This window comes from Syngnathus typhle, linkage group LG2 (assembly GCF_033458585.1).
Source record: "Syngnathus typhle isolate RoL2023-S1 ecotype Sweden linkage group LG2, RoL_Styp_1.0, whole genome shotgun sequence".
In the NCBI taxonomy this organism is placed as follows: domain Eukaryota; kingdom Metazoa; phylum Chordata; class Actinopteri; order Syngnathiformes; family Syngnathidae; genus Syngnathus; species Syngnathus typhle.
The window spans coordinates 15,923,629-15,951,613 of record NC_083739.1 but is presented as its reverse complement, the minus strand read 5'-3'; the positions used below and the strand labels follow the sequence as shown (position 1 = coordinate 15,951,613).

The following is a 27,985-nucleotide window of genomic DNA, read 5'->3' as shown; positions in this document are numbered from 1 at the left end:
CTGGTTTGTATTTTTAATCATGTCAACATAACACATTACAACTCAAAAGTCATACACTGTACTGTACAATAAGTCAATAGTTTTGTTGTTGTGATCATCATGTCTTTGGATCAACCAATATACAACTCTGTCACTTTTACATTGCAGCAACTGATGTGAGATATGTTACACAAAAAAGCAAGACTCGCTGCTTATTGATATTTCTTCCTTTCTCCCAAGCACATCATTGAAATAGTAATCTGTGTAGCTGTCTGACAGACATCCTGTAAGCAAATACAACTGGTTTCACCCTTTTTTGTTCCAGAGGTGGCTGTCATAGCAAGTGATACAAATAAAATGATCTATGCCAACAAGCAAACAAACAAAAAGGCTGGAATGCACAACTTGAACATTAAACTAAAAATATAGAAAACTACATTTGGATTTTGTCTATTCGACAGTACCCAGTTTCTTAGTTAAAAGCAAAGAAGAGAGAGAGAAAGCCTGAATTAGATGACTTCTTTTTCATACACCTGCCGGTAAAGAGGAAGTGTGAGGATAAGTGCGTCTCTAGCAGGTGCAGCTTAAGGTCATGGGGCCAAACGTGAAGTTAAAGAACACAACAGCATCACAGAAACACAAGAGCCATGTCAGAGTATTGCTGTAAGTGAAGCGTTAATAAAGACCATTCAGAACAGCACTTGGAGCAATCCCATTCAGTGTAAAAGACTATAAAACTATAAAGTCAAACAGTTTTAATGCTTTTAATTGTGATTGAATTATCCATATTCTATAGCATTATTCCATGAAGGGCCTTTGAATAGTATTAATACACACTTGTCAACCTTTCAGAATGATTAAATTAACCAATATAGAATAGGTCTACCCTATTATTACTTTTCACTATTCCACCATCAATTTCAACTTTACAGATGCCACGCCTGCAATGATAATTCTGTAAAAGCCAATCTGTCCGACATGACTGAAAGGAGATTTGTCTGGAATAGGCTTCACGACCCTTTGTAAGTTAAGTGCTATTTGACAGATGGAGAGTGAATTACTGAAAAGGCAACTTTCAATGCAAATTGTGTAGCACTACAGCACTACCCTAACATGGGACATAATAATTCATGAGATTTAAGTGCTTTTTTTTTTCTTTCATTTTTTTGTATTATGTTTCTGAGCCATTGGCACAGTAAACAGTATGCTGTTGTGTTCTTGTAGCACTTGCCCAGGGAATTAGACTATTATTTGTATAATTGGGGATGGGAAGGGCATAGGTAAATGGGCTTTAATTCAATAAAGGTTAATAGTGAAAAGTCTATCAAAAATACCGTTACTCTTTTTTTGTTGTTTTTTTTTTTTTTGAGAAGAGAAATGCACAAATGCTGATAAAAGTCTACACATCAAGCTAATGGCACATACATATACAGGTTCAATACAAAATTTAAAAAACATATGAACATATAAGCTGAAACTTTTAAAGGAAAAAAAAAATACTCTTATTTTCAAAAAGGTTGAAAGTGCTAGAACTCAGATTAGCTCACAGAAACCCAGGGAGGACAAACTTAATACATGCCAAAAGCTTTTCATTTCTTTATTCTTTTGTATACAGAGGGATTTTTGAGTTTTTCCTCCTTAGGAATATTTGCTAAAAAAATAGATCGTGTTAAATTTGATTGCTACAATAGTTGGCTTAAGCCAAGAGGGTTTTTCTTAGAAACAACCTTTCTTTGAATCATATTATAGCTCAATTTTTAATCTTTATTTTTTTTCCCCCTCAAGACATCTTGTGTTAAAAACTCAAAAAAGGTGCCGTCAGCTTATTTGTTTAGACTCAATAAATCATGTCGTATTTCATTTACAAGAGCCTGTTTTAAAATAAGTACGTTGCAGGGGTTAAAAATGACACTTGAAATTAATTCCAGAGTTAAGTAATGACATTGTTTAGGGGATTTACTGGTGACTGTGGGATGAGTATTACATATATGTTGAATAGCTGCTTACAACCTGGTGCTTTCATCTCCGACAGTAAAAATGTCGGATGGCACGTAGCATTTCATGACAAGCGATTGAGCAAAAATGTAGTTTCTTCTCCCCAGGTTTTGGTAAGAAAAACAAAAAATGAGGTGATGTGTTGTGTATTTTCTCTCGAGGTCCTTTGTACAAACAGACAATAACACAATATTAACAAACAACAAGACAAATAAATGAAAAAAAGAAAGCGACACCCCGTCATTACTTTAGACCCTTTTTCTTTGACTCTACAAAGCAGCCGAGAGAGAGGGAAGATGGGCAGTGGGGAGAGGGGGGGCTGAGGTTTGAGGGGCTGATGTACATTTTGTCAGTTTGGGTTGGTTGTGCATCCTTCTGTCCATTTTGCGACAACAAAAAACAAACAAACAAAAAAAAGAGAACATCTAGTGGTCTACAGTTGTCTGCAACCGTAGCTACAAGCAGCAATACGTATTTTACTTTTTATGTGCTATGTTTTTTTTTGTTTGTTATTCATCAACAACTCAACATCCTGAAATGGGCGTGGCCTACTTGTAGCTTGTTGCACGAGCTTGGCTGCAGCATTAAATGAGAGTATTACATATTGTGGATAAAGGTTTTTTTGTGACTTTATCAATACACGAAATCGGAAACGGATATTTTGCGGGAGCTCCTTTTGCTTGAATAACTGATTGGTAGGAGCTGATCAGATTGTGAGTGTGTCATCTCAGATTGGTTTCAGGTCTGGGCTTCTTTTTTTCCCCCCTTCTTTTAGTGAAAGCGTTCTTTTGTTGATTTGGATGTAATGGTGAAAGATGTCATGGATGAAAGATGAAATCATTCTACATCATGCTTTGGGGCTGTTTGATTCAAGGTGGAAGCATTTATGCAGGTCTGAATAGAAGTTCATTTTGACAGAGTGGCCAAATATTGTTTGTGTCATGTTGAAAATGCCCAATCCATTAAAGCAAGTACTAAAACAAAGTAGTGTTCTTCCTCTCTACTAAGAGATTTTTTTTTCTTTTCAAATTGTTCATATCCTTACATTCGTTTGTAGTTTTTCTGTTGTTGATGATGATATATCATGGTCGTATAGAAGGAGTCATGTCAAAATGTGGCTTTACAATATGTTCTATGCAGCCCCACAAGTCTAAACATGGTCTTCTGACAAATATTATTGTTATGAAATATGAATACCGTGTTTAGACTCGTGAAACCGCATGGAATGTTATTTTAAAGAAAATGTTTGACTTGATTTCCCCTTAACACACTTTCTGTATCCACTATATGAGGGTTAAGTTTAGGCTCAGATTCCTATAGGTTAGCGGGATTGAAAATATCTTGGCTTCATAGAGCTGTCCGGATGAGATTTACATCATCCGGACAATGACCTATGATCACGCGTGGAGGCCGTCCGTCTATGTCAGCATTTCTATTGAGACATTCTAGTTAGCTCAAATCCTAAGTGATGAATAAGCCGCTAACAGCCTGCTATAAATATCGTAGCATCCACAGTTCTGATTCCACTGTGCAAACTCAAGTACACACGAAGGTAGACTGGATATGACACAAAGCTCAAGGGAAAAAGCTAATACTCCATCCATTGTTTGATGAGAAAAATGCAAGATAAACATAAATGTAAACCTGCCGGACATCCAAAAAGAAGAACATCACCACTTTAACTACCTAAAATACACATTTACTGAGATAAAAGTATTTATGATAATCATTTATGAGATATTTCGTACACTGCAATAACATTCTTTAACACGTTTTTCCTCATCTGTCACTGTAACTCTTTTTGTTTTAAGCATTCACATATGTCAGGGATCCTCATGACATCTTTTCGGAAGAGAAGGTTTAACGTAAGGAGGCAGATTTTATGCAACGCAACCTCACAAGTATTTAGTCGGAAAGCGCACAAAAAAAAAAGTCCAGCAGGATTTGAACGGGCTCCGAGGGATGTACCCCGAACTAAAACCAAATAGCGTGTCGTCAAGCAACAGACCAGACATGCTGCTGTGCTAAAATGGATCATTTGACAATAAAATATTGTATATATGTTTGGGAATTTGGAGGCTATGGCATGTCTTTTTGATAACATTCTATGTTGAACAGAAAAATGCCAAAGCTTTGTCAAGAAAAAAATACATCAGTTTTTCACTGTCCATACAAATTCCTGGTAAATTCTGACAAAAACAGGCTCTTTATATGGGATAGTTAAGAATCCTGCACAAGAATCCCTTTGGGATGACTCTTGTAAGGGAAGCTCAGTGGATTCCGGGTGTTACAACCTCAAAAATATGATCATGAGAGAGGAAACAAAGCAGATTCCTAAAGATGAAGTGCCTTCTGCTAAAATAAAAAAGTGCTTCACTTGAGGAAAAGTTTTCAAAAAACCAGCATCATTTTTTAAACCAACACTTTTCACATTTCTTCCTCTTTTTGCCCCCTTTCAAACACCACATGCTTTTTCTGATTTCCATTCAAACTTGACTGTAACGGACGCCACGCAACAGGGGCCACCCGTCAAATTGATGAAAAGAGCACTTTTTCTTCAGAAGGCTCCCATTTGTGTTATTAAATGGGCCAACGTTTGAGGTAAATTGTGGACTTTATAGCTTTTTTTTTTTTTCTCCTCTCAAGATGAGACGTTCTATCATAAAATCACAAAATATCCACTTCAAACTATAATTTTTTCGGGTCACAACAATAAAGATCGTCACTAAACTTTGATATAGTTGTTCTATTGCTTTTAAAAGGAAGCAGTACCATGCCTTTTGGCCTACTGATTCTGCCTGCTACACTACTAAATAGGGGGATGCAAATATAAGGGGACATAAATGGCAATTAGGGTAATACGTACTTAAAACTAGAGGAAAAAGGTGGAAAAATCCCAAATGAAAGCTGCTGCCTTTTTTTCACCCTTTTCCCCACAAAGGGCCTTTTAATTTCCTTCAAGGGATTAATTAAAAACTTTTGTGCACTTTTGTTTAAGGCATCTAGTAAGTGTTCTTTTTTAAAAATAAAAATAAAATCTACTCACTATATATTTGAATATACGTATCTTGAACACTCTCACTGAAAGGCCTGGTGGAAGCGAGGCAGTGTGGTGGTACTAAGGCTGGAGCTGAATACTGGTGGAAGAGGGTGCAGGGGTCCGAGTCCCAGACCCCCGCTGGAGCTCTGATGCTCCTGAGGTTGTGGTTGCAAAGAGGTAAGAGGCGCCATGACGGCTGCTGCGGCGGCTGCTGCGGCGTGAGGCTCGCCAGCGTGCAGTGATGAGGAGGAGGAAGAGGAGGAGGTGGCAGACGACGTGTAGCCCATCACCAGTCCTCCAGTGCTCATGGGGGCGCTGTAAGGAGGAAGGTTGAGCGGGAGGAAGCCCAGCAAGTGGGAGAAGTCCATGTTAGCAGCAGACAGAGCCTCGGCGATCACCGCAGGGCTCTTGGACAGCAGGGGATCCCCGCAAAGTTCTTCTGCCAGGCCAGCAGGAGGCTCCAGTCCATCCTTGGGGGGCGATACAGCAGCGTGAGGCTCCGAGGAGGGAAGCGGGCCGGGCAAGCCACTCTGCAGATCCAGGAGGAAGCTCTCCATCTCCACCTTCAAGGGTTTGTCCAGCAGGTATGAGGTAGATCCCAGCTGGTATTTGGGGCCTTGCTGGGAATGGTGCTGCTGCTGGGGGGCCGAGGACTGGTGGTGGGGCGGGGGTGTCGGAGGGGAATGATGGTGATGGTGGTGGTGGTGATGGTGGTGGTGGTGATGGGAGTGGGGGTGCAGGGATCCAGTGGAGTCCACGTGGCAGCCCATGCCCACAGACAGGGGGGCGGACATCAGGGGCGGGTGAGGGTGGCTCACCCCGGAGTTTGACATGGCCTGCAGGTGATGGGGGTTGTACACGCCCATGGGGAAGGGGGCCCCGCTTGGGAAGGGCTTGCCCATCATGGGGTCTTTATTAGGACCTACGCTGCACATCATGGGGCTGAGTTCCTCCTTCACGGAGCAAGGAGGCGACCCCGAGGTGAGGAGGCCTAGCATATCCGGAGGCTCGGTCTTGATCTTCAACAACTCCTGCGAGTGGCTCTTCTTCACGTGCCGCGTCAGGTGGTCCTTCCTGCCAAAGCGCTGGGCGCAGTACTGGCACAGGAAGTCCTTGCGACCGGTATGCACCACCATGTGTCGCCGCACGTCCTTCCGCGTGTAGAAGCGGCGATCGCAGTGGTCGCACGGGTGTTTCTTCTCCTTGGCCCCGCCGGAAGATTTCCCCGAGTGGCTCTTGAGGTGCTCCAGGAGGACGGGCGTGCTCTCGTACCTCTGCATGCAAACTTTACAGGTGAGGTCCCCGGCGGTGGCCGAGTGCATGGCCACGTGGCGCTTGTAGCCCAGCTTGGTGTTGTAAGGCTTGCCGCACTCCTCGCACTTGAAGGCCTCCTTGTTGGGGTCATGGGTCTGCAGGTGGTTCTTCAGGTGGTCCTTGCGATGGAACATTTTCTCACAGAACGAGCACTGATGGGTCTTCTGTGGAGAGTGTGTGGCCATATGCCTGCAGAGGACCACATGGCATTAGCAAGTCAGAAGAGACATTGAACTATTCGAATGACTTCACTTACTTGAGATTTTCTTGTTTGTTTCTTTTTAATGAAAATATAAAAGGTCCAATGCTGAATTAAAAAAAAAAATCTTTGATGTCCTTTTTGCTTAAATTAGCGACTCGAGTTTGATTTGCGTCAAAACATGTGACTTGCCCCTCACCTCACTTCTACTATTCTGCATGTGCATATATTGTGAACGTGACCTATCAAGTATGTGAGAAATGCTGAGTACCTGAAGAGTTTGTATTTGGAGCTGAAGGCCTTGGGGCAGTGTGGCTGTGAGCAGTGAAAGGGTTTCTCTCCCGTGTGACTCAAGGAGTGGAGCCGGAGCTTCTCCTGAGAGGCAAACAGAGCCCCACACACCAAACACTCGTTCCCTCTTCCCACCTCTTCTTCCTCCTCTTCTCGCTCTTTCCCCCTCTCTCGATCTGTGCGTAGCAGCGAGCCGGCGCTCCCAAACAACTTGACGGCGCTCCGTCGTCCCTCTTCCTCCGGCGTCAGTGCGGAAATATGGTGTGAGGCATTGGCGGCAGCAGCTGCCATGGCAGCCCTAGAGTGCCGCTGCCATGAAAATCCACTTGGGGCTCCCCTGCCTTGCGGGCTCAATGTCAAAGTCGGAGGGCCGGCAGGCGGTAGGGTGGCAAAGTGGCGGGTTCAGTAGAAACTTGAACGTAACATCGAGATGTGCGACGATCTGCAGCGGGACAAAAGGACAGATGCTAGTCTCCATCCGGACAACTGTCGAGTTGCCCTTGAGCAAGGCACTGAGGGATATTTCTGGCTGGCACAATATAAGCTCTCTGTTGATTCTGCCATCAATCTGACTGTGACTGAACATACAATATTTGGTTGAATATAGATCACCCTACTTACTATTCCTGGTGTCCGTCTTTAGTCCCTTGATACGTCTTGCACTTTTCTTCCCCTTACGTCTCCTCCTCACCCAGTTCCAACAGCCATACTTGGCGGTGAGTGCCAAATACTCTTCTGCATCTTGACTCTGGGAGGAAAATAAAGACAGGGAGTAGTATTTAACTCAACATTTGTGTTTTTGTTCTTCAATGAAAGAATTGGTGATTGTGATAGAATAATGATTTGATAAAATCATCAAAACTTCTTAAAAATTCATTTGCAAAATTGTCACACTTTTGTGGAGATTTTTTGTTGCTTATGACTAAACAGAATATTTCATCAATTATTATTATAATTATTAGCATTATTATACTCGTGAGATTTACTGGAAACTTTCCAGAATCATACTGGAAATGTTCTAGCCTAGCCTCTAGTCAAGATTCATCTCACATACCTCCAGCAGATTGTTGTGATTTGACTTAGTCTGTAGATAAACTCGTGCTGTAATCATCAGGTTCCAAATCTTTTAAGTACTTTACAGACTGAGCTACTTCTACTCACTAGATGGCGCTGGGTGACAAGTAGGACAAGATAACGCGTGTAGCCACATGTACTTAACATGAAAGTGTCTGAGGATACAACACCACATGGTCTTTAGGTTGACAATAACAAACTGAAATTAAACACAATCACACTTTGGGGTCAAAGCAAAACACAACTCGCCCAAAGCTTTGCGCTCCATCCTTAAACCCATCACGCATTTCCTTTATGCAACTCAGCTGACCTTTGTGCCCTCTGCTACCAAAAAACACACGGCAGTTAAGTCCAAGGTTGAGCGGACACAACAAGGGCCAGATCACGTGACTCGCGAGTGCGTACTTAGAGCCGTGTAAACACACACGCACTAACACACGTGCACACTTTCTGTGTAAGAGGTCACCGAGTTGAGAATGACAGCTAATCTGGTGGAATTTGCTGCAAGTGTTTTGACAGATGCTTCGGATATTTATGTGTACACAAACATGTCTTCATATCTCTGCGAGCATCGCATTTTGTTGTTCACAACACTCACACTCACATGTATACTCCAAAATGAACAATATAGCATTTTAGTCATTAAGCGTGTCACCATTCAAAGGTGCACACACCAGAGGCAGCAGCACAACTGAAGCACATAAATGTGGCAAGATTAAATTGTTTACATTCGACTGTGCGGTTTATACAGTACACAATATAACAAACCTCTTATCTCTGGGAACCACTGTGCACAGAACACACGCGCGTTAACTACCGCGCGATATTCCAAAAAGTACCATCAATGTAATTGCATGAGTTTCAAAAATGATGTCACATTACTGTAGCTTACATGTGCGCTCTCCTGTGTATGTGTGTTTACAGTGGTGGATAAGAGGAGCTGACAGCTGTAGCATTGTGCAGTGGTCATCACCCAGCAGGGAGGGTGCAGGGGGGTGACACCCATCCCATTGACCACCCTCAGGGAGCCCGGCTCCATTGTTACAGCCTACCCACGTCGCACATTCCTGGACTGAACCATGCCGTGTTGTACTGCTGCACAACAGCGACATGCAACACACATAGCCGAGCTTATGTAGCAGCAGCATCCTGCTCACGCGCGCAGACACACGCACGCACACATGCACACACACACACACACACATCCCTGGACTAGAATATTGACACTGCTTAAAATAACAAGCTTGGTTTAAATTGACTTTTTATTGATTTCCTTTTATAAGTGTTGGCATCTTGGCATTGCACTAACGGTGGCGCTTTAAAAGCTTCAGCACACACAACACAATTGCGTCCATTCCCATCATCTAATCGCACAAGCCTCACTGCACTTATCACAAAAGCTGGAGCAGGAACTTTGCTTCCCAAATGGCTTCGATGGCCGCTTACGTACGTTTGCTGGAAGCGCCGCTCACTTCCCCTAATCAGGAAAGCTGAAAGCAGCATTGAACTGCCACTTTCCGCCTGGGTGTCTTTGGTTTCTGTCCTGGATGAAAGAGCTTCCACATTCCTTTCCAGCAGGGTCATAGGTCATCCTCTGCACTGCACCGCCTTCCCGCCACAGCTCTCGCATGCTGAGTGACTGCTATTAACCCCTCTGGTGCCGGCCTGAGCGAGCCATATGCATGGGAGAAGGTTGAGCCAAATGTTTGTTGAACGCTTTGTAATGTCAACAATGATACCAACAAACATAGAAGACGAGAGCAAGATGACCGCAGGCGAAGAGACATCGGCCGAAGAATGGCGGCTCTCAGTGAGGCAACGGGCACTGTTTGACTAAACGTTACGAATGACCTAAATATAGAGGCTGAGTTCACCATGTGGAGTTTAGGTGACAACAGCCGCTCTGATGAGAAGGGGGTTGTCAGGCGAAAGGGGGGGGGGGGGGGGGGTTAGTTAGTATCTGAGGAGGTGAACATGTCGCACATTCGTTCAAGTCTATAGATTGTTGCTTTCCAATCAAAAGCGACTATAGATCCAAATGATCTGAATTCTCTCGGTGAAAATAATTGTTTCTACATTATGCAAATTTCACACCATTGAAATTTACTTTGATTCAATAGTGTTGGTACTTTATTTGTTTCATTGTTGTTGCACCTGACCTTTTTTTTTTGCACCAAAGACTGATTAGAAATTTTACTACATCATAGAAACAAATAAAATTAAATGATTGAAAACACAACTCAACGTTACGCTAAATGTAGCTGTTGTAATCAGTCGAGCCCTGCACATGTTTCTCTTCAACAAGCTGTTTCAGCATGATGTTTTGTTTTTGTATCACACAGCATTGTGTGAGCATGTTGTTCAGAGCACGGCTAAAAAAAAGAAATCAAGCTTTTCCCTGCTTCTATTTCGCTTTTATTAAACTTGATTAGTATTTATTATTAATGTTTAATAACATGTTTAGCAAGTGACCATGCTCTCAGTCTCATTTTTTAAAGACATTTTCGCTCACTTTTAGCATATTGCGTCGGACCGTATTATAAAGTAACACAGTTTCCCACATTCCCGCCAGTACAAATTTTAGGACTAACGATGAGCGGACTAGCGAAAGTGATACGAGGCTAACCACCATTGTCATCCACAACCAGCAACTTAATTGTCATCTCCTCTGACCAGCACAGACGTGTGAAGTCTGCGGTTGCATGTACAGAACAGTAGCAATGCGGAAAAGCAGAAAAAGGAGGGAAAACAGGAGTTATGTGCAGCGATGGAGTCAGGGGTCTTTGCAGCAAATAAGTCTAGCGTGACAGGCGAGAGGTCAAGCTTTAGTGAACCCATTGAAAAGGAGCAGCCACCTAGGAGGGGGAAGGAGCACCGCCATTGGCAGTGATCCTTTGACCTACAGGAAGGCTGCCTTTTTACAACTGCACATTGCACTGCACACATATAAGAAGAATATAAATGTATATTTGCAATGCATTTTCCCCTTTCATCCAGAAGGAAACTGCAATTTTGGTCAATCATTCCAAAAGCAGAGGATCCCACAACAAAGTGTTTTCGGAGAAAAACGGAAAAACAGATTACAAAGCAGTAAGCGTCCAGTGTAGCCAGGACAGTTGTGCATTGTCAAAGTGAAAGTTGGTTTTACGCTTTCCGGCGACGGTACTTTATTTTTAGATGACAACTAAGAATGTTAAAAAATGAGATGTTTTATAATATTCACATGCTGTTTTTTGACACAGTTACTGCTACTCAAGCGATGACTAAATGTTTTATTACGGCAACCTCGGAGTTGATTATTCCCATTATTTCCAAGGGGAAATTGGTAACTGTTGCTAAATCCTCAATCTGATTTTAGAGACAGGGCCTGCTGCTTCCCTAATACAGCGTCATTACATTAAAAAGTGAAATATTCAGATTTGCAGTAATTAATACTAAGTTGGTTGATCACTAAAGAGCACATAATAATTACATGTCAGTTTTAAAAGACAGTCATTAGTTGTGAACCCAATGACAATATTACTATTTTGACGCTTGTTGAACGCAGCGAGTAATGTTGTTAAAGAAAGGAAGTCAGCATTGCACAGAGATCGCTGTATTCAAGCCAACAATGTAACCCCCTCCTCAGCCAGGTTTCACTTCCTCTCACTTACATCCTCTGACCCCGGGTGGCGCTGGAAGGGTGGCGACCAAAAGGAAGAGTGTGCGGTTGTTCCTTGCCAAATTCGTGAGACTCTTCCTATCAGTCGGCATGGGATGTGGCCACTAAAACCGCTCCGGTTTAAGTTAGACCACCGCACTGTGGTCCGACTGAGAGTGGGCGTGGCAAACTGTCACAGTAGGACACACTTCCTGATGTCAGCCTGCTGCTGTGACCCAAAATGACCTTCAAGATGACGTTGTTTTTGCACGGATGATAATCATTTACTCAACTTTAAGTTGATTTAAGGCACTACGTTAACAGTGCGCAGCTGGTCCGTATAAATGAGTTACAGCTTTCTCTTACATATTTAGCAAGGAAAGAGACTTTAAATCAGAGATACACATATTTTTAGGTTTATCAACAAGTTCATTGGGTAAACATTTAAAACAACCAGAGAACCTTGCAAACTACCAGGTAAACACTTATATTGGCCTTATCCCCTTTTAAAACAGACTAAACCAAACAATAGTAGACAATAAATTGCTCTCTTTCCTTACTTTTGTCAAAAGTTACCATTTATTTTTAAATGTTGTGGCATGATTGTCAGCCGTGTTTGCATTTCAATAATCTAAATCTTATAATGTGAAAAGTAAAATTTGCGATATTAAAAAATGAGATCAAGATTAGTTTCATGATTTCTTCCCACCATTAGCGCGACCACAAACCATGAATACTAAAAAAACAAGTAAGCATTTCTGAGAAAATGTGTTATGGTCTGATGGTTGTCTTTTCAGACCATAATTCTATGAGACATGTTTGGCGCAAACAAAGCACGTCTCTTCACCAAAAGAACATCAACTTTACGGTGAAGCCTGGTCATAGATAATGTTTCAAAATGATTTGGCATTTGAATAGGGGTGTGTAAGACTTTTCTTATTCCCCACTGCACATAGCATTATTTTAATGTAAGCAAAATAAAAACACATGGAAAGGGGAGTGTTGTACCATAATATTTTTGCTCATTTATTATTCATAATTACTAACAGTGATGTTTGTATATATACAGTATAAGATATATTTAAGTAACATACAAAACAAACCATGTGTACACATGGAACAAACTACGTGTTGACACATGGGAGGAATGTTTTTTTTTTTTTTTATATGCACGTGTGTGTGTGCATGTGTGTGTGTGTGTGTGTGTGTGTGTGCGTGTGTGTAGAAGGAATTCTGGGGAAAGCCCTGGTAGGGAGTCCCGGCCATGACACGGAGCAGCCGGAGATGTGGGCACGGTGCCAGCGGGCGTCACGCCAGTCGCACGACCCTGCTGTACCACCGCCCTCAACCCCTTCTTGTCATGTGTGAAGAGCTAAAAGTGCAAACATGCACACTTTTACCTCCTCTGTCCTTTACTTTGTATATCACATGCTATGTGGAGTCCAAAATTAGTCACCTTTGCTTGTGGTGTTTTTAAAGGGGGATAAAAAAAAATCCACTTAGGTAGGATACCTATCAGTATAAATACAGTCCACTCTATCTGATGTGATGTTTGTTTTACTTGATATTTGTCCTTCAGCAATCCTAAAATGAAATTCAATATATGAATTAAATGTGAATGAAAGTCAACATAAGTCAATATAAAAGTGAAGTCTGGCAAACACGGTCGTGCAGATGAACATTATTTTCCTGGCACGTCACATGTTTCCAGGCAGACAATAACGTTAACAAACCATATTTTAGCCTCATTTGAGAAAGTATTGTTTATCTATGTTCCAGAAAATTCATTTTAAATAGGAAAAGAAAATTCCAACTCATTATTTCAATTTATATAATGCACATTTGATTTAATGAAAAAAAAGTGGGGTTTTTTTTCCAACTACGTATATACCGTGTTTTCACCGCATATTGCTCAGCTATTAGTACAGAATTGGATTGTCACCTGTGAAAAAATTGAGAGCCAATTACTGTGCAAACAAACGTGTGGCATGTTGCATCGAGCCGCTGCGACTCACTTTTGTTTCGCCGAGCTGCTGCTGTCTGTGTGTTTCACATTGGGTCAGCAACAAACAATCTCCAAGTTTGGCAACGTCAGCGTCACTTAAAACAACAGGCATTGTTAGGGCAGCTTTGCTTTATACAAATCTACAGGTTGCGCTCTTTCATAATCGTATTCTCTATTTTCTTCCAATTTTATTTTAGTACAAACTTTCCTTTGACTAATGAATGCACTTAAATCCTCGCCAATCACTCTGTGTGTTTTTCCAAAGTGAACAGAGTACCCATGTGTGTGACTGCAGTGCTAATGGTTGCATTTTTTGTAACACAGACACAAATGTGCAGAAAGTTGAATGGATGTTGACTAATGATGACGTCACTCGAACTTTTTCAGTACTAAAGCGAGAACTTTTCAACAAGCTGTGACCAATTGCTGACCACCCCGAAAAGGTCGTCAAAATGTCTTAACAAACACGTTTAGTAAGGCTCTATCCACCACATGGGCGAAATGCAAAAGTAAACGGTAAACAATGTTATTAACACCTAAACACATACTTGTGGTTAGTCAGCATCAAGCGCTGCACTTCATATTAAGTGAGTAAAAGTTAGTAAAGTCGACCAGCGGAACAGTCTTTTCAACGCCAAGTGTGTGCACGCTTGGTCAGAGGTAGTCTCTTGTAGAATAACATTCTTGCATAAACGGGGCCTTTGAAAAATGGGCAATGGGAAGAAGCCTGCATTCCTAACATGATCATGTTCTGTGAATGTGAGGCTTCAGGCACCCGACGGTGACTGACAGCAGTATGACGGAAGATTAGAAGGAACTCAACAAGGACAAGATAAATACGAGAACAGTAAGGGTACCAATAAGGTACATATTTGCCTAGAAATAGTCCAACTTGGACCTAGTGGGTGTCATTTAAATGTTTGGAGTTGTTTTTTTCACACATGGATCCTCTTTTATGAAACAAGTCGTCTCGTAAGGAATTCATAGCTGTACTTTTGTAAATACTGCACTTTGTTGCAAGTTGGGGGGAATTTTCCATCAAAGCAAAGCTACAAAATTGTTTGCATGTGCTTTCAATTACAGTTCTCAATAGGCCAAAATTGCAATCGGCAGGTTGAACTTGACTAGAAAATTGGAGTGCAAGAATCTGAACATGGTCAGTACAGGCAACTGTCATGTGCCTTATAAGTTATAAGTGCGGTGTCAGCACTGAACAAAAACATCACCAACAAAAGATGACATCATTAGCAAAATAACATACAGTCCATGTCATAATTGGACGAGTATTAGTAACACTGACAGGGTCTAATGGAGATAAAGACCTAAGGATACTGCACACATTCAAAAGTCTTGAAAACAAGATTGTAACCAGGATTCTCTTAACTGTCAAAGTAATACACTTGTTGTGAAATATGGACAAAGTGAGACAGTAACAGATGAATTATTTTGGGGGATACGCTATGCAAATGCTAAAAATGTTTAATCCCAAGCGATGCCAAAGTTCACAAAGAGAAGAAAAAAAACGGAGTTACTCATTAACACACCTTCGGAGTTCTACCAGACAACATCATTACTGGCACCACCCCTTCCCAAAGATAAAAAAAAAACATCCATTGAATGATGAGGATGCCAGAGGGTGGTCTTCAATATGCGTGTGTGTGGGGGGGCTGTTCGACTCGCTAAGAAAGCTTTAGGTTTCAAGATGGACTCAAATAGTTTACAGATTGTCCAGCATCCGTCTCAAACTCTCTGGTCCATGTTTTTTCATGAACCTCAAGGCCCTTTAGTGTGGTGCAATGCATGCCGTGAAAAAATTAGACAGCAGAGGGAAGCCAATTTTGTAGTATAATAATAAACACGGCAGACCAAAGGTTTGTGTGTCTCAACGATCTGGAGAGTTATGATGAATGTTCCTCCCATATTTGGCTATTTTATGTCTTTTTTTCTCTCTCATTTTTATTCTCTTTTTGCCATCACCATCTTCCCGCGCCATCAACCAAATAGCGTCGCTTCTGTGTACATCCCGTGTAAAGGTGGCACATAAACATCCGTTTGCAGTCTTGCATTTTGATGAGTTGGTATGAGACGCAAAAGGTGAACAATATCTTGCAAATTGTGTTCATATGCAAGTGCATATGTGTGTGTGTGTGTGTATGTACGCTGAGGCCTTCAATGCCCGTGCATTCCCAAGTATGCAGTGCACTTTTCTAGTTGTGGTGTTGTATTTATTGACGTTATGCAAGATGACACTTCTTACGAATAAGGAACAGTTACGCTACAGTAATTGCATTACACATCTATGTTGCATGCGCATGTGGCTGTGCAACATATTTTTGTACTGTTGAGTATTTTTTTAAAAGAAGAATTGCTACTTTTACTCCTTTACATTGAGCTTCATTCTGCTTGTTCCTTTTATTCTATGTATCTATTATTGGCCTGATTAAGATCATTTGGACATGTACAGAGGAGGAACAGTACACATATCAGCGGAAAGATACTTGAAAAGGAGCGCCAAAGAGGAAGACCAAAGAGATTTATGGTGAGGAAAGACTTGTAGATAGTAGCAGTTAAGAGTAGGAGATACAGAGGACAAGTCAAGATAGTAGATGATTTGCTGTGGCGACTCCTGCCCGAATGTGAATGGGGTTAAGCCAAAAGGCAAAGAAGAAGAATAAAAGTCTAATAAATGTGTTAAGTGCTAATACACAAATAACATGCTGTAATGGAAACGTGGAATTTCCCTGTGTGGGACAAATCTTATTTTATCTAATATTATCTTTTCCATGAAGTCTCAAATATACTGTTGAACACTAAAAACTGAAATAAAACTTGTATTATATATTCCTATTTCTATTCTTATTCTTATTATTTATTTTTAAAAAAATTCTCAATACTTTAATTTACTCCGTAACTCAAAAAATTAACGGCTGGCACAATCCCCCCGCCCCCCCCATGAATCTGTAGAATTTTTAATAGATACGTACAGGCCCACAAGGTCCAATAGCCAGGGCCGAAAAACGTGGAACAACCCGGCCGATCCAAGTGGCGCGTCGAGTGAGCCCGTGATGTGACGAGTTTGGCTGGACTTGCATGGGCTTTGAGAGTGGGGTGTGTGGGGTGTGTGGGGAGTAGAGCTTGAGGGAGAAGGTGTCACGTGACCGAGTCCAGCAGAGAGCGTTATAATAGCCCCCCTCTCGGAGCTGAGAGGCAGAGGCTGGATCTGAACCAGAATCCCTCTACCACACACAGGCTGGCCATTGTTGCCTATTCACTGCACTCCATCTCGGTCCACTTTATCATTCAATTAGGACAGCTTTCACAGCGCACACCACAGAAAAGAGGCCTTCAATCAAACTGAAAACTTCACACTGGCCTCGGAGGGGACGCCGCGAAGGGGATTCGCCGTTGTCGGCCCACTTTCTCTTCTCCAACTTGTTGCCCGATGAGCGCCGAGTGGGAGGGAGGAAGAGGAGCAGAGAATGGATGCAGAGATGAGAAGGACGAGTAGGAGCGAGGAGGAAGTTCTGTACATGTTTGGTACCACGTGTATGTTTACAAAGCTGGTGGAATGTGTGGAGTGGGAGAGGGGTTAAATTTGGAAATGGCTACGGAGGGGGGACGGGGGTAAAGGGGGGGGGGGGCAAAGCAAAGCTGGGGAAGAAGAATGGCACAGAGGAGCCCTCTTGAAGGAAGTAATGAGACATAGAAGTATGCTTGAGAAACAAGGCAAAAGTGATCAAAACGTGAGCCATGTCCATAAACACCTTAGAGAAACAAGTACATGATGTTAACACATCCAAGCGCTCAGAGACATCCTGCAAGGCTTAAACATTTGTTACCTGGGAAATCAATTCATTCGTTAATTTTGCGTGTAATTCCAGTAAGATGTTATTTTTCCCTCTACCAATTCCGATTCCATCACTTCAAACTTCATTTTGTACTGGCGGAGCTCAGTCTAAATTTCCATGGAAAAAAACATTAGAGCTAGGTCAAGTGCAAAAACCTCCTTTAAACTTTTACACCTTGCAACACAAGGAACAACAGCACTATTGGAAGGAAGAAGACATTTAGAGATAGTTGGTTGTCATGGTAATGATGATCTAATTTTGCTATCTGCTGTTCATGTGGCGCCTTCAAGCATATTTCCTCAAATCTGCAAAAGCTAATGGAAACAAAACACTTACTCTTTTTTTTTTTATTATCTTTTCACTATGAGAAATTAAGAGGACATTAAATAAAGATGTTTCTTGACCTGGACTACTGGTGTCGCAATTGTTTAAGAAAAATATTCAATGGCTGCTTTCCCAAAGTGTGTGGAAATAGCACACAAATCTTAGTCATTGGAAGAAGTTGTATGCTTTAATTTATTGGGTGCAGGATGGTGAGCAGGGTGGGGTGGCCAAGACCTTCATAAAAATCACTTTAGAGGAAGGAAGAGGGGATGTGTCATCAGACATGGAGGCTACATTCTGCTCCCCTCATATTTTTACACAGCTCGCTCGCATTCTGCAGGACAGCAGTCACTGGACCCTGTGTGTGTGTGTGTGTGTGTGCGTGTGTGTGCGTGTGCGTGTGTACATGTGTGTGAGTCATGTGTTCATCCGTCTGTGTATCAACTTTCATACCAACTTAGCTGAATCAGAATTTAGCATCTGCACTACTGTAGAGTGCATCCACATAACTGTGTGCTGAATCACATGTTAAAACCAAGACAAAGTCCAGATGTTTGAGTCATACATGTGCACCGACCACACTCACTACATTGGATTGGTTTTCACATATTATAAGGTGCAGGTCAAATTTGAGTATATATTGTATTTCTAAAAAAATAAATGAACACGTAAATAACACAATGTAACTCCATTTCTGAAATGTTCTAGTATATGCCAATCTATTTTGAAACAACTGCAGAGGTGCCTTGACTTACAAGTTTATACCGATAGCAATTCTGTTGTGTTGTTCCTTGTAGTGTGTGCATCTTGGTCACCAAGTGGAAGTATAATAAATACAGACATACCACACGGAGGTGATTATTAATGATTAAACATAGAAGACACAACTAATAAAGAAAATTTATTGTCATTGTAAACAAGGATTCTTTAAGAATAGCTTTGAATCATGTCACTCGTAAAAAAAAAATGTTGTTAGCTACTATCATTTCCACTCTCAACTAACTCATACCAATAGCCCTTCCTCCTTTCCCAGGTTAGTCTGAATGTAAGATGAAGCACAAACCTGTCCTAACCTCTTTAAACTTTAGGGCCTAAAGTAGTGCTGCACTTAGAGCGGGTAACCTATTAATAAATGTGCTGCAGACAGCCTGGCGGAAATGGCCTCAGGGGTGTAAACTTAACCTAGGAAGAGAGGGATGCATGAAGGACCAAACACAGAAGCACAGGATGGATTGACTTTAAATATGTGGAAAGATGGACTAAAGATGTTCATGACTTCTCATGGATCATTAGTGGTGCTATGACTTGTCAAGGTGACTTGACCCCTGGCAAAGGGTGATAATGCTAATCTTTAGAGCTAACATTAGGAGTGTAACAAAAAGTGATTGGAATCGGAAAATCCATCCATCCATCCATCCATCCATCCATCCATCCATCCATCCATCCATCCATCCATCCATCCATCCATCCATCCATCCATCTATTCTGGTTTGCAAAGAAAGACTCAATTGTGAAGCCCTTTGAGATGTTTTTGTAATTACAGGCATTGTAAATAAATTTGACTTGACTTAATTCTGAGATGTGCTTGTCCATTTATGCCATAGGGACAATAAAAAAACTGTCCCTTTATCCAGGATTAACCCCCTACAGGTATTTATGTGTATATTTGTAGTCCTGTGTGTTAGTAAACAAACAAAAACATGCATTGTGTAACAATGGAAGGGAAAAGTTCGGAATCGTATGTACTATTCCCAAACACTGCAGGTAAGTTCATTGAAGAAAGCACATGGGGGGGAATTGCACCCCCACCCCTCAATAGCAGCCGTATAAGCCTTGCACCCCCACCCCTCAATAGCAGCCGCATAGGCCTGAGTAATGTCTGAACATACGGAGGTATGTAGTAGATTGGAGTAAACCAAGGGTGCCGCTTGATGGATGGATGTAGGTTCTGAAAAGCCACAGCTGCCTGGTTCTTCGTAGAAACAGCCACAAAGAAAAGTGGCAGTATGCATTTCAAGCATTGAGCATCCTCTTACTATTTCTGACTGGCATTCTGCAGGGTCAGGCAGAGTGTATGCTGCACCAAAAAAACAAACATCTGTGCAGTGTTGAAGCAATGTGAGGATGCTTTATTGACATATGCATTTTACTAAGGAAATACAGCTAAGCCTCAATGTTTTGCGGACTTGGGAATCGTGTTAACCCCAAAAGCCCGTTATTTAGAAAGTCTTGGAATGGGAGAAAAATTCAGAGCCATGCCTATGAGTGCATCGGGACATTGCAGAAGCGAATTACGTACTAAGTTACACGTGTTTGCATTTGGGGGATAACATCATTTTTCTGGTTAAAAATTAATACAATATAATTCACCATGTAGCTTTTGTTGGGTCGTTACCCGGCCTCTGCTTACTGCGGGTGGGTTTGTTCCATTGTGCAACCTTTATGTTATTGCTGTGGACCCTTTAAGAGAGATGGACAACAGGTTGACAGATGCTTTGCAGCGCCATGTTACTGAGGAACACGTTGCATAGTCAAGAGTAAAAACTGCCTCTAGTCTTTTCACAAGGAAATGTCTACAATATCGTTCATTTAAAATGCGACAAAAGAAAGACGGGGGGGGGGGGGGGTCCATGACCAAACTGCGCTAGACAGAAAGTTGCGTAGAATTGGCTCGAGTAGCCTTAATTTGAGAAAACTTCTGTATTTTCCCTCTAATAGTAACATGGACTGCTAGGTTAAAAACAATGCAATTACGGTTAAAAATTTAACTCAACTTCCTTGGTCAGTCCAATTTTAACCCAACTGTTTTTCAGGATTTACTAATCCACTAAATAAGCAAATAGTCCATGTGATTCACTACAGGCATGGCAACCGAAATTAATTCGAGCCAGCAAACTGCAACACAATTGATTACTCAATCACATTACTGATTAATATCGCTCCGCGTACTTGTTACTAAACAGAGTTCTGTAAACAATGTGCATTTGATCATTTGTGCACTCAAATTTGCCACCGACATCCACTAAATACTATTTGCTTGGCAACCTCAGGCAGAGGAGCTCGACTGCCCAAACATAAGAAAGCAGTGCGTGACAATGTGTTCCACTGTAGTATGAGTGGCGTAACAAGTGTGGAAGGGTTAGTGTGACTGGACAGTGTGAAGTTTAACACCCAGGACTGACTGCCGCGGTCATGTTTCATCAAATGATCACAACACGCAATGTCCCACAGAACTGTCCTTTGGTAAATTCTGACTGAAAGTGACTAGTCATAACAAAAAATCCCAAGTTTAGTGATGATGCAACAACAAGTAATACCTACTTGTTTGGTCTGACATCTGAGTTTAGTCACATAATGTTTTGCTGTTATAAAACTTATGCGTGTGTGGTTCTAATGATTTGAGTAAAAATTGATGAGTGATTTTGTAAAAAAAAAAAAAAGAATTTTTACGCTTGTGTATCACCAATGCTACTCCAGTGCGAAACCATTGCATTGTGTATTTGTTATTAATCAGTGATCGATTGGCAGATTATGACATTACAACCAATGACTGTTGTGTATAAAATGCCAAATATCTGTTAATCCAGTCCATTATTTAATGTACATATAGCAAACACACATTTCAAACTTGTTTCATGAATCCCTCATGCGAGGAGGTGCACAAGTTGTAGATATTTATATAAAAAATGCAGCTGAAACAAGCTAGAAATAGATTTTTTAAAAAAAACTAAAATATTTAATAAAAAGAGCACAAGTACAAGTTAACAGTGAATATTAGCTACTCAATAGTACTCTCTGCCAACAATCCGAACTCGGATCGGCGGCAAAATGCATGCCGCCTGCACCTCCCGCCCCAGCAATCTACAAAGTTCAGCAGAAGTAACGGATGCGGCTTTAGTGCGATGCTGCTAATAAATAAACAAGCTGCCATAAACATGAACTCCTTGGTGGAGGTCAAACATATTGTACCGTCCCATGACACAGAATACACGCGTATAAACACTCAAATCAAGTATGTTCGCAACACAAGTAGACAAACTCATGCTGGGATGCATCCGCTCTTGTGAAGAGCGGCGTACTCCATTTCACTTCTTCATAAACTTCCCGCAGTCGGCCGAAAACAACAAACACCAACAATCCTCTTGTAGCCCGTCAGTGACAGAAAAACATCCATTCTCGAATGAACCCGTTGTCCTCGGCCACCTCCTCTGCTGCCCCCCCCCCCCCTTCTTTCCTGGCCCATCCCGGCTTGCAGAAGGTGAAGCGGTACAAAGAAAAGGGATTTCAGCTTTTCCGATTCTTCCCTGGTTATTAAGTACCATTTGTCCCTACAGAGGGCTGTCCTTTCCATTAACCCAACTGATGCTCTTTTCTCATGGAAATCAGCCTGCTGTTGCCTCCTCCACCAGCAGCACTGGCGCTGCACACAGTGAGAGCAAAGAATTGTGGGGGATTTTTCAAAGACCTAAGACCTCCCTCCAGCTCAAAAGCAGCTACAGCTTACACACAAACATGCACTCACGTACACGCGCTTTTAGCACATCTGCCACGCACCATCCATTAATACGGGTGAGGTATCAAAAATGGCCGACTCACAAGCTTGCAAAGTTCCGCCTCCGACCACACGGGCCAGGCAAACAAGAGGCAAGTTAAATGAAGTTTACAGTTGTTTTTCTATTTGACCATAATGGTAAACACAGGTTAGCATTTGTCACATTTGTGTTTTTATATGAAAAAACATGTCCGTGCCTTCCTGGCATCTCTGGGCCTAACAAGGGACAAGGCAAAATACATAGAAGGAAATTTTCCAAATGACTGTTTCTTAATTTCACGAGAGATACATTTTTGGGGGAAAAAGAACCAAGCTTTTCCCATCCAAGCACTATCTATTCAAGCTTTTGCCACTGTTCCTCTTGGCCATAATAAAAGATCAGCAGTCGTTGGGCATGTGAATCATAGCATCATTTTAGGATTGGCTGTTGGTTGCCAGGTAAAGAGCAAGATCTTTGCACCTGATGAAACTGAACTAACAGTCAATCAATAAAGCCAAATATTCCCATCCACGCGCATGTACACTCCCCATGTACATATGTCACACCAAGACGTGAATGCCAGTTGAACATTGTTCTGTGACAATACACACGTATTATGTTATAGCCTGTTCTGACTGAAACCCCAAAATTTTATTTTTGCTTTTAATTCTTACTGGACAATTTGCAATGCAAATCGAGTCAGCCCTAATTTTAAAACAGATGAAGTTGTTGCTTGTAAAAATTCTATAGGAAGAAGAATTTTTTTTTTTTTTAAATTGGACAAGATCCTTTTTGAAAACTTTTCAGCCCTGCTATTACAACTAACTGTCATGTGTCGACATTTTTTTAAAGCTTAAGACCTTTGTTTTTAGATTCATGGATTCAATCCCCTTACAGACTTTTTTGAGAATCTGCAGGAACACTTGAGGTGTGACAACGACAACAAAGGCACTGTCTTGTGATAAAAACTCACTTCCATTTCCTTATTTTGTAGCTGCAGGCCTCAACGTGAGTGGAGCAAGTTAGAACAGCACTAACGGCCCTCATGCTTGGGCACCTTCACATAGAAAAGTATAGCATGTCAACATATTCTGCTAGTATTATTGTTTTCTCTTGCAAGCCATCGACCAATTACCTTATGAAGTCTTGCGGCTTGCTTTGAATTACTTGCAGATTAGATGGCTGTCTTAAATCCCTCGACTTCACATCAAAAGATTGGGCACTTTATGGAAACGACAACAAGTTGCACATTCTGTCGACAGGCCGGAGCAAGTGTGAGCACATACTTGAGGCAAATGACGGCCATTCATGACTGCAGTTGCAAAATAGTAAACCTCTATTTCCCCGAGAAAGGGGTCGAGCTAAATAGAGAAACATTAAAGGGGGAAGCCTGTTTTCTGATTGTTTGTGGAATATGAATTCAATGAAAATCCGCCTGTTTTCATCCATCTCCATTTCGCCACTCGCTGTCGACTAAAAATGACATCACAGTTTCCAGGTCTCAATTCCCAAGCAATCACGGCTCACCAGTTTTCTGAAGGTGAAATGTGATTGGTGGAATTGACCACCGACATGCCTTCCATTGTGGAAGCAGGGCCTGGAGACTCTGAGGTGGACTCTCCAGTCTCTGGGGTCGAAGTCACTGAAGTAGTTAAAAAAAACTCCTTGGAGGCAAGGCCCCTGGGGTGGATGAGATCTGCCCGGAGTTCTTAAAGGCTCAGGATGTTGTGGGGCTGTCCTGGCTGACACGCCTCTACAGCATTGCGTGGACATCAGGGACGGTGCCTCTGGATTGGCAGACTGGGGTGGTGGTTCCCTTCTTTAAGAAGGGGGACCGGAGGGTGTGTTAAAACTACAGAAGAATCACACTCCTCAGCCTCCCTGGTAAGGTCTATTCAGGGGTGCTGGAGAGGAGAGTCCGTCGGGAGGTCGAATCTCGGATTCAGGAGGAGCAGTGTGGCTTTCGTCCTGGCCGTGGAAAAGTGGACCAGCTCTATACCCTCGGCATGATCCTCGAGGGTGCATGGCTCAACCAGTTCACGTGTGTTTTGTGGACTTGGAGAAGACCGTGTCCCTCGTAAAGTTCTGTGGGGGGATGCTTGGGGAGTATGGGGTGCCTAACCAACTGATAAGGGCGGTTCAGTCCCTGTATCATCGATGCCAGAGTTTAGTCCGCATTTCCGACAATAAATCGGATTCGTTCCCAGTGAGGGTTGGACTGGGCTGTCCTTTGTCACCGATTCTGTTCATAACTTTTATGGACAGAATTCCTCGGCACAGCCGAGGTGTTGAGGGTGTCTGGTTTGGGGACCTCAGTATTGCAGCTCTGCTTTTTGCAGACGACGTGGTGTTGTTGGCGTCTTCAAGCCGTGATCTCCAGCTCTCACTGGAGCGGTACGCAGCCGAGTGTGAAGCAGTCGGGATAAGGATCAGCACCTCCAAATCTGAGTCCATGGTCCTCGGTCGGAAAAGGGTAGAATGCCCTCTCCAGATCGGGGATGAGATCCTGCCCCAAGTGGCGGAGTTCAAACATCTTTGGGTCTTGTTCACGAGTGAGACAACTGTGATGTCATTTTCAGTCAACACCAAGGAGCAAAATGGCCAAGGAGCAAAATGGCCGCCCCTCGAGATGGATAAAAACAGCTTAATTTTGCTTCTCAACCCGTATTCCACAAATGCAATATTAATCAGAATGCCATGTGTAGACTAGTGGAGGCACAGACAACATATTATTGCAAATAAAATGTTTGTGTCGACTCTCCTTTAAGTAATTGATACCTCCACAAAAAAGTTTGAACTTGCCCATATATATTGCTCATGTATGCTCTATATTTGTTAGATTCAACTTTTTAATAAGTGCAGCAGGGCAAAAAGATACAGTACACATGCAAAGACTCTCCATAACTGATTTAGCCAATCAGAGCGTCGCTATTATTTTTCTAGTCGTTGATTGACGGTTGTCTTCCGTCAGCGAATGCACAGCGTGCTGCCCACCTGGTGGTCACTTCCGTATTTCCCAAGCTGTAATGTAACATCAGCGGAGTGTCATCCTGACATTTTTGTGCACGGCAGTTCCGAAACAACATTGATGGAGCTCACCCAGGTATACAAAAGAAGAAACAAAGCCACCCAGCAACAACTGCTCATAGCCGTACAACAACAACAACAACATAGAAGGGGTGAAACCATGATAATGGGTAATGTACTGCAGTGCCCAAATTTGCCATTCTTTTACAAATATGACACCCTGATTTCAACCTTGAAATTGGATATTGCTGCAACATCATCATCGTCGTCATCATTGTGAGTACACGTTGTAATTTGTAGAATATCTTTGTCATCCATTGATCTTTTTCTTTCTTCATGTATTATGCATGTTTACATATGTTTGCATTGCTTTATATATGTGTTTATAGATATTAAAAACTAAATTGAAGTCCCATAAATGCAACATGCCTTGGGTTAGGGCAGTGCTTCTCAATTATTTTCTGTTACGCCCCCCCCCTAGCAAGAAGAAAACTATTCGCGCCCCCCCTTCCCCACCGTGACTATCCTAACTTGTCTTGTAAGTCGTAAAATGTTGCACTGTCGCAAACGTCACAGAAGTAACAATGAGAGCGCCACTGCCCCCTGCTGTGAAGATTCGCAATTACACTTTATTCTCGTACTGCCAAAAAAAAAAGCCTGTTCCCCAGGGTCACACGCGCCCCCCCAGGAATAGCACCGCGCCCCCCAAAGGGGGCGCGCCCCACTATTTGAGAAGCACTGGGTTAGGGACATGGATTTTATTGACTGCAGGGCGATGGAGGGGGATTTGCTCTACTGTACTTTCATGACACCAATAACTACTTTGCTTTTACAAGAGTCTTTAATGCCATCTTGTGGCATCTTGGTAAATTTCAGAAAGAGCACAAAAAATAAGTGAGTTTTTCATGAATAGTGGAACTTGTGAGCAACTCCAATTAAGCAGTGATTTTACAGTACAGGAGTGAAATACATAAATTCAACTAAACATAAGGGTATTTTATTTTATGTGTGAAATGACCACTGGCAATGTGTTAGACACTCCACTTGTTCTACTTCAAGAAAATACAAACGCGGTCGCGCACACGCGCGCGCACGCGCAGGCCAAAGGAACAAAAACATCCGAGGAGCCACAAACATGACATAAGCCACGAGGAGGGCAGTTACATACGTGTGGTCGACACATCTCCAAGCTTAATGAGCGACGTGACAAATGAACGCACCATCGCCGCAAAATACATGAAAACCAGCAGTTTAATTCCCGGGCACCAACAAGACCCAATTAAGATCTACTTTCAACATTTATACACCCTCCCATAATTTCGAAAACGCACGGAGGGACCTTACATTCCCAAAATGGTCTGAAACTCAACGACTTGCTCTAAAATAAAAGAGCGCTAGTGACGTGCACAAAAGTGTCGCGATCATTTTTTAGCGACTATTTGTAGCGCTGTTAAATGTCTAATCGCACGCACACAGAGAAGTACGCCACAAATGACGCAAAGGCCAATGGCGCTTATTTAGTAATACCAACACATCCACAACAAGGCAAGCGTCGCGCAAGTCGAAGTGCACGTCAGCTGGACGCCGTCAAAGTTGCGTAAAAGGTGTCCCAAACACACACACGAGCACAACAACGTGCAAACACAATATGCGAAGGAGGGGAGGGGGGAGGAAAAAAAAGAAGCAGTTTACCCACCAAAAAGTTTCCAGCACTGCATTAGTCAACTTTCACTTGGAGCCCAGGGAAGCGTCCATCCCGAGTAGAAAGCCACCGTGGGAGAGACCCACGCCACCAACTCCACGCACGCTCTTCGATGTCTTCTTTGCTTGTTTTTAAACAATTTATACGATTTTTTCCCTCCCAATAATTTAGATATTCGGGACCTGGGAGTGAGTGTGTGTGTGTGGCTCTCTTCAGGCTGCAGCCGAGTTCGGGGGCGGTAAGCATTGTGGGAGTGTGACGTCAGGGCACTTTCACAAACTTTTTTTTCACTCGGGGCCAGATTACTGTGAGTTGTTTTTTTTAACACCCACCCGCAGCCAAGGTCTAATCGGTTAAAATACCTGTACATTGGCTCGGCATTATTTTTCTAAATAATACATCTCTCATAAATTGGCAGATTTAAAGCTCAAGACAAAACAATATTAAATTAGAATTCATTGTAAAAATCATTTGACTTTAGAACGCAGTCCATCCAAATGCAACAATTTCTAAATGTTCAATTACGTTCCATTAACCATTGCACAACTGTCACTCGCCAATGACAAGCATGTGCTCAACTTCTCAGCAAACAATCTCCTTGTGCGTCAGATAAAAAGAAGTATTTCACATTTACATATGAATGTTTGATAAGGAAGTTCACAGTTCGGAACATATTCATTATAGGACCATTTTATAATTGTATACGTCATCATTTAAAATAAATTCAAATGTGCAATTAGCAACTGGTGTAACAGGCTGAAATTCAACTTTAAAAAACAACAAAAAACATGCAATCACATACCTACACATTGACTTTACATTCTATCTTAAATTATATGACTAATAAAATACCCAAATAGGCTTAAAGTCAGAGTGCAGCAAAATTACATTCAATAAAATTGCTGCCATTTGAGTGGATTACGCTGACATCTGAAATTATTGAATGAAAACATTCACATAAGCTTTCTGACATAATAATAATAATAATAATAATAATAATAATAATAATAATAAT

The 27,985-nt window shown here is 42.0% G+C and overlaps 1 protein-coding gene across 3 annotated transcripts; it reads right to left on the bottom strand.

Annotated features, from left to right (window-relative positions):
• plagl2 (pleiomorphic adenoma gene-like 2) lies at positions 1–27,209 on the bottom strand. Of its 3 annotated transcripts, none has more exons than XM_061271789.1 (4): positions 26,965–27,209; positions 7,440–7,566; positions 6,799–7,260; positions 1–6,517 (listed from the first exon to the last, which is right to left on the bottom strand). In XM_061271789.1, exons 3-4 carry the CDS (start codon positions 7,107–7,109, stop codon positions 5,053–5,055), a joined length of 1,776 nt encoding a protein of 591 aa, XP_061127773.1. In that variant the 5' UTR covers positions 7,110–7,260; positions 7,440–7,566; positions 26,965–27,209; the 3' UTR covers positions 1–5,052. The 3 variants fall into 3 exon arrangements, with proteins under 3 accessions (XP_061127773.1, XP_061127774.1, XP_061127778.1); XM_061271790.1 differs by lacking the exon at positions 26,965–27,209 and adding an exon at positions 23,377–25,722; XM_061271794.1 differs by lacking the exons at positions 6,799–7,260; positions 7,440–7,566; positions 26,965–27,209 and adding an exon at positions 6,585–6,787.
• Positions 27,210–27,985: the final 776 nt, after the last annotated feature.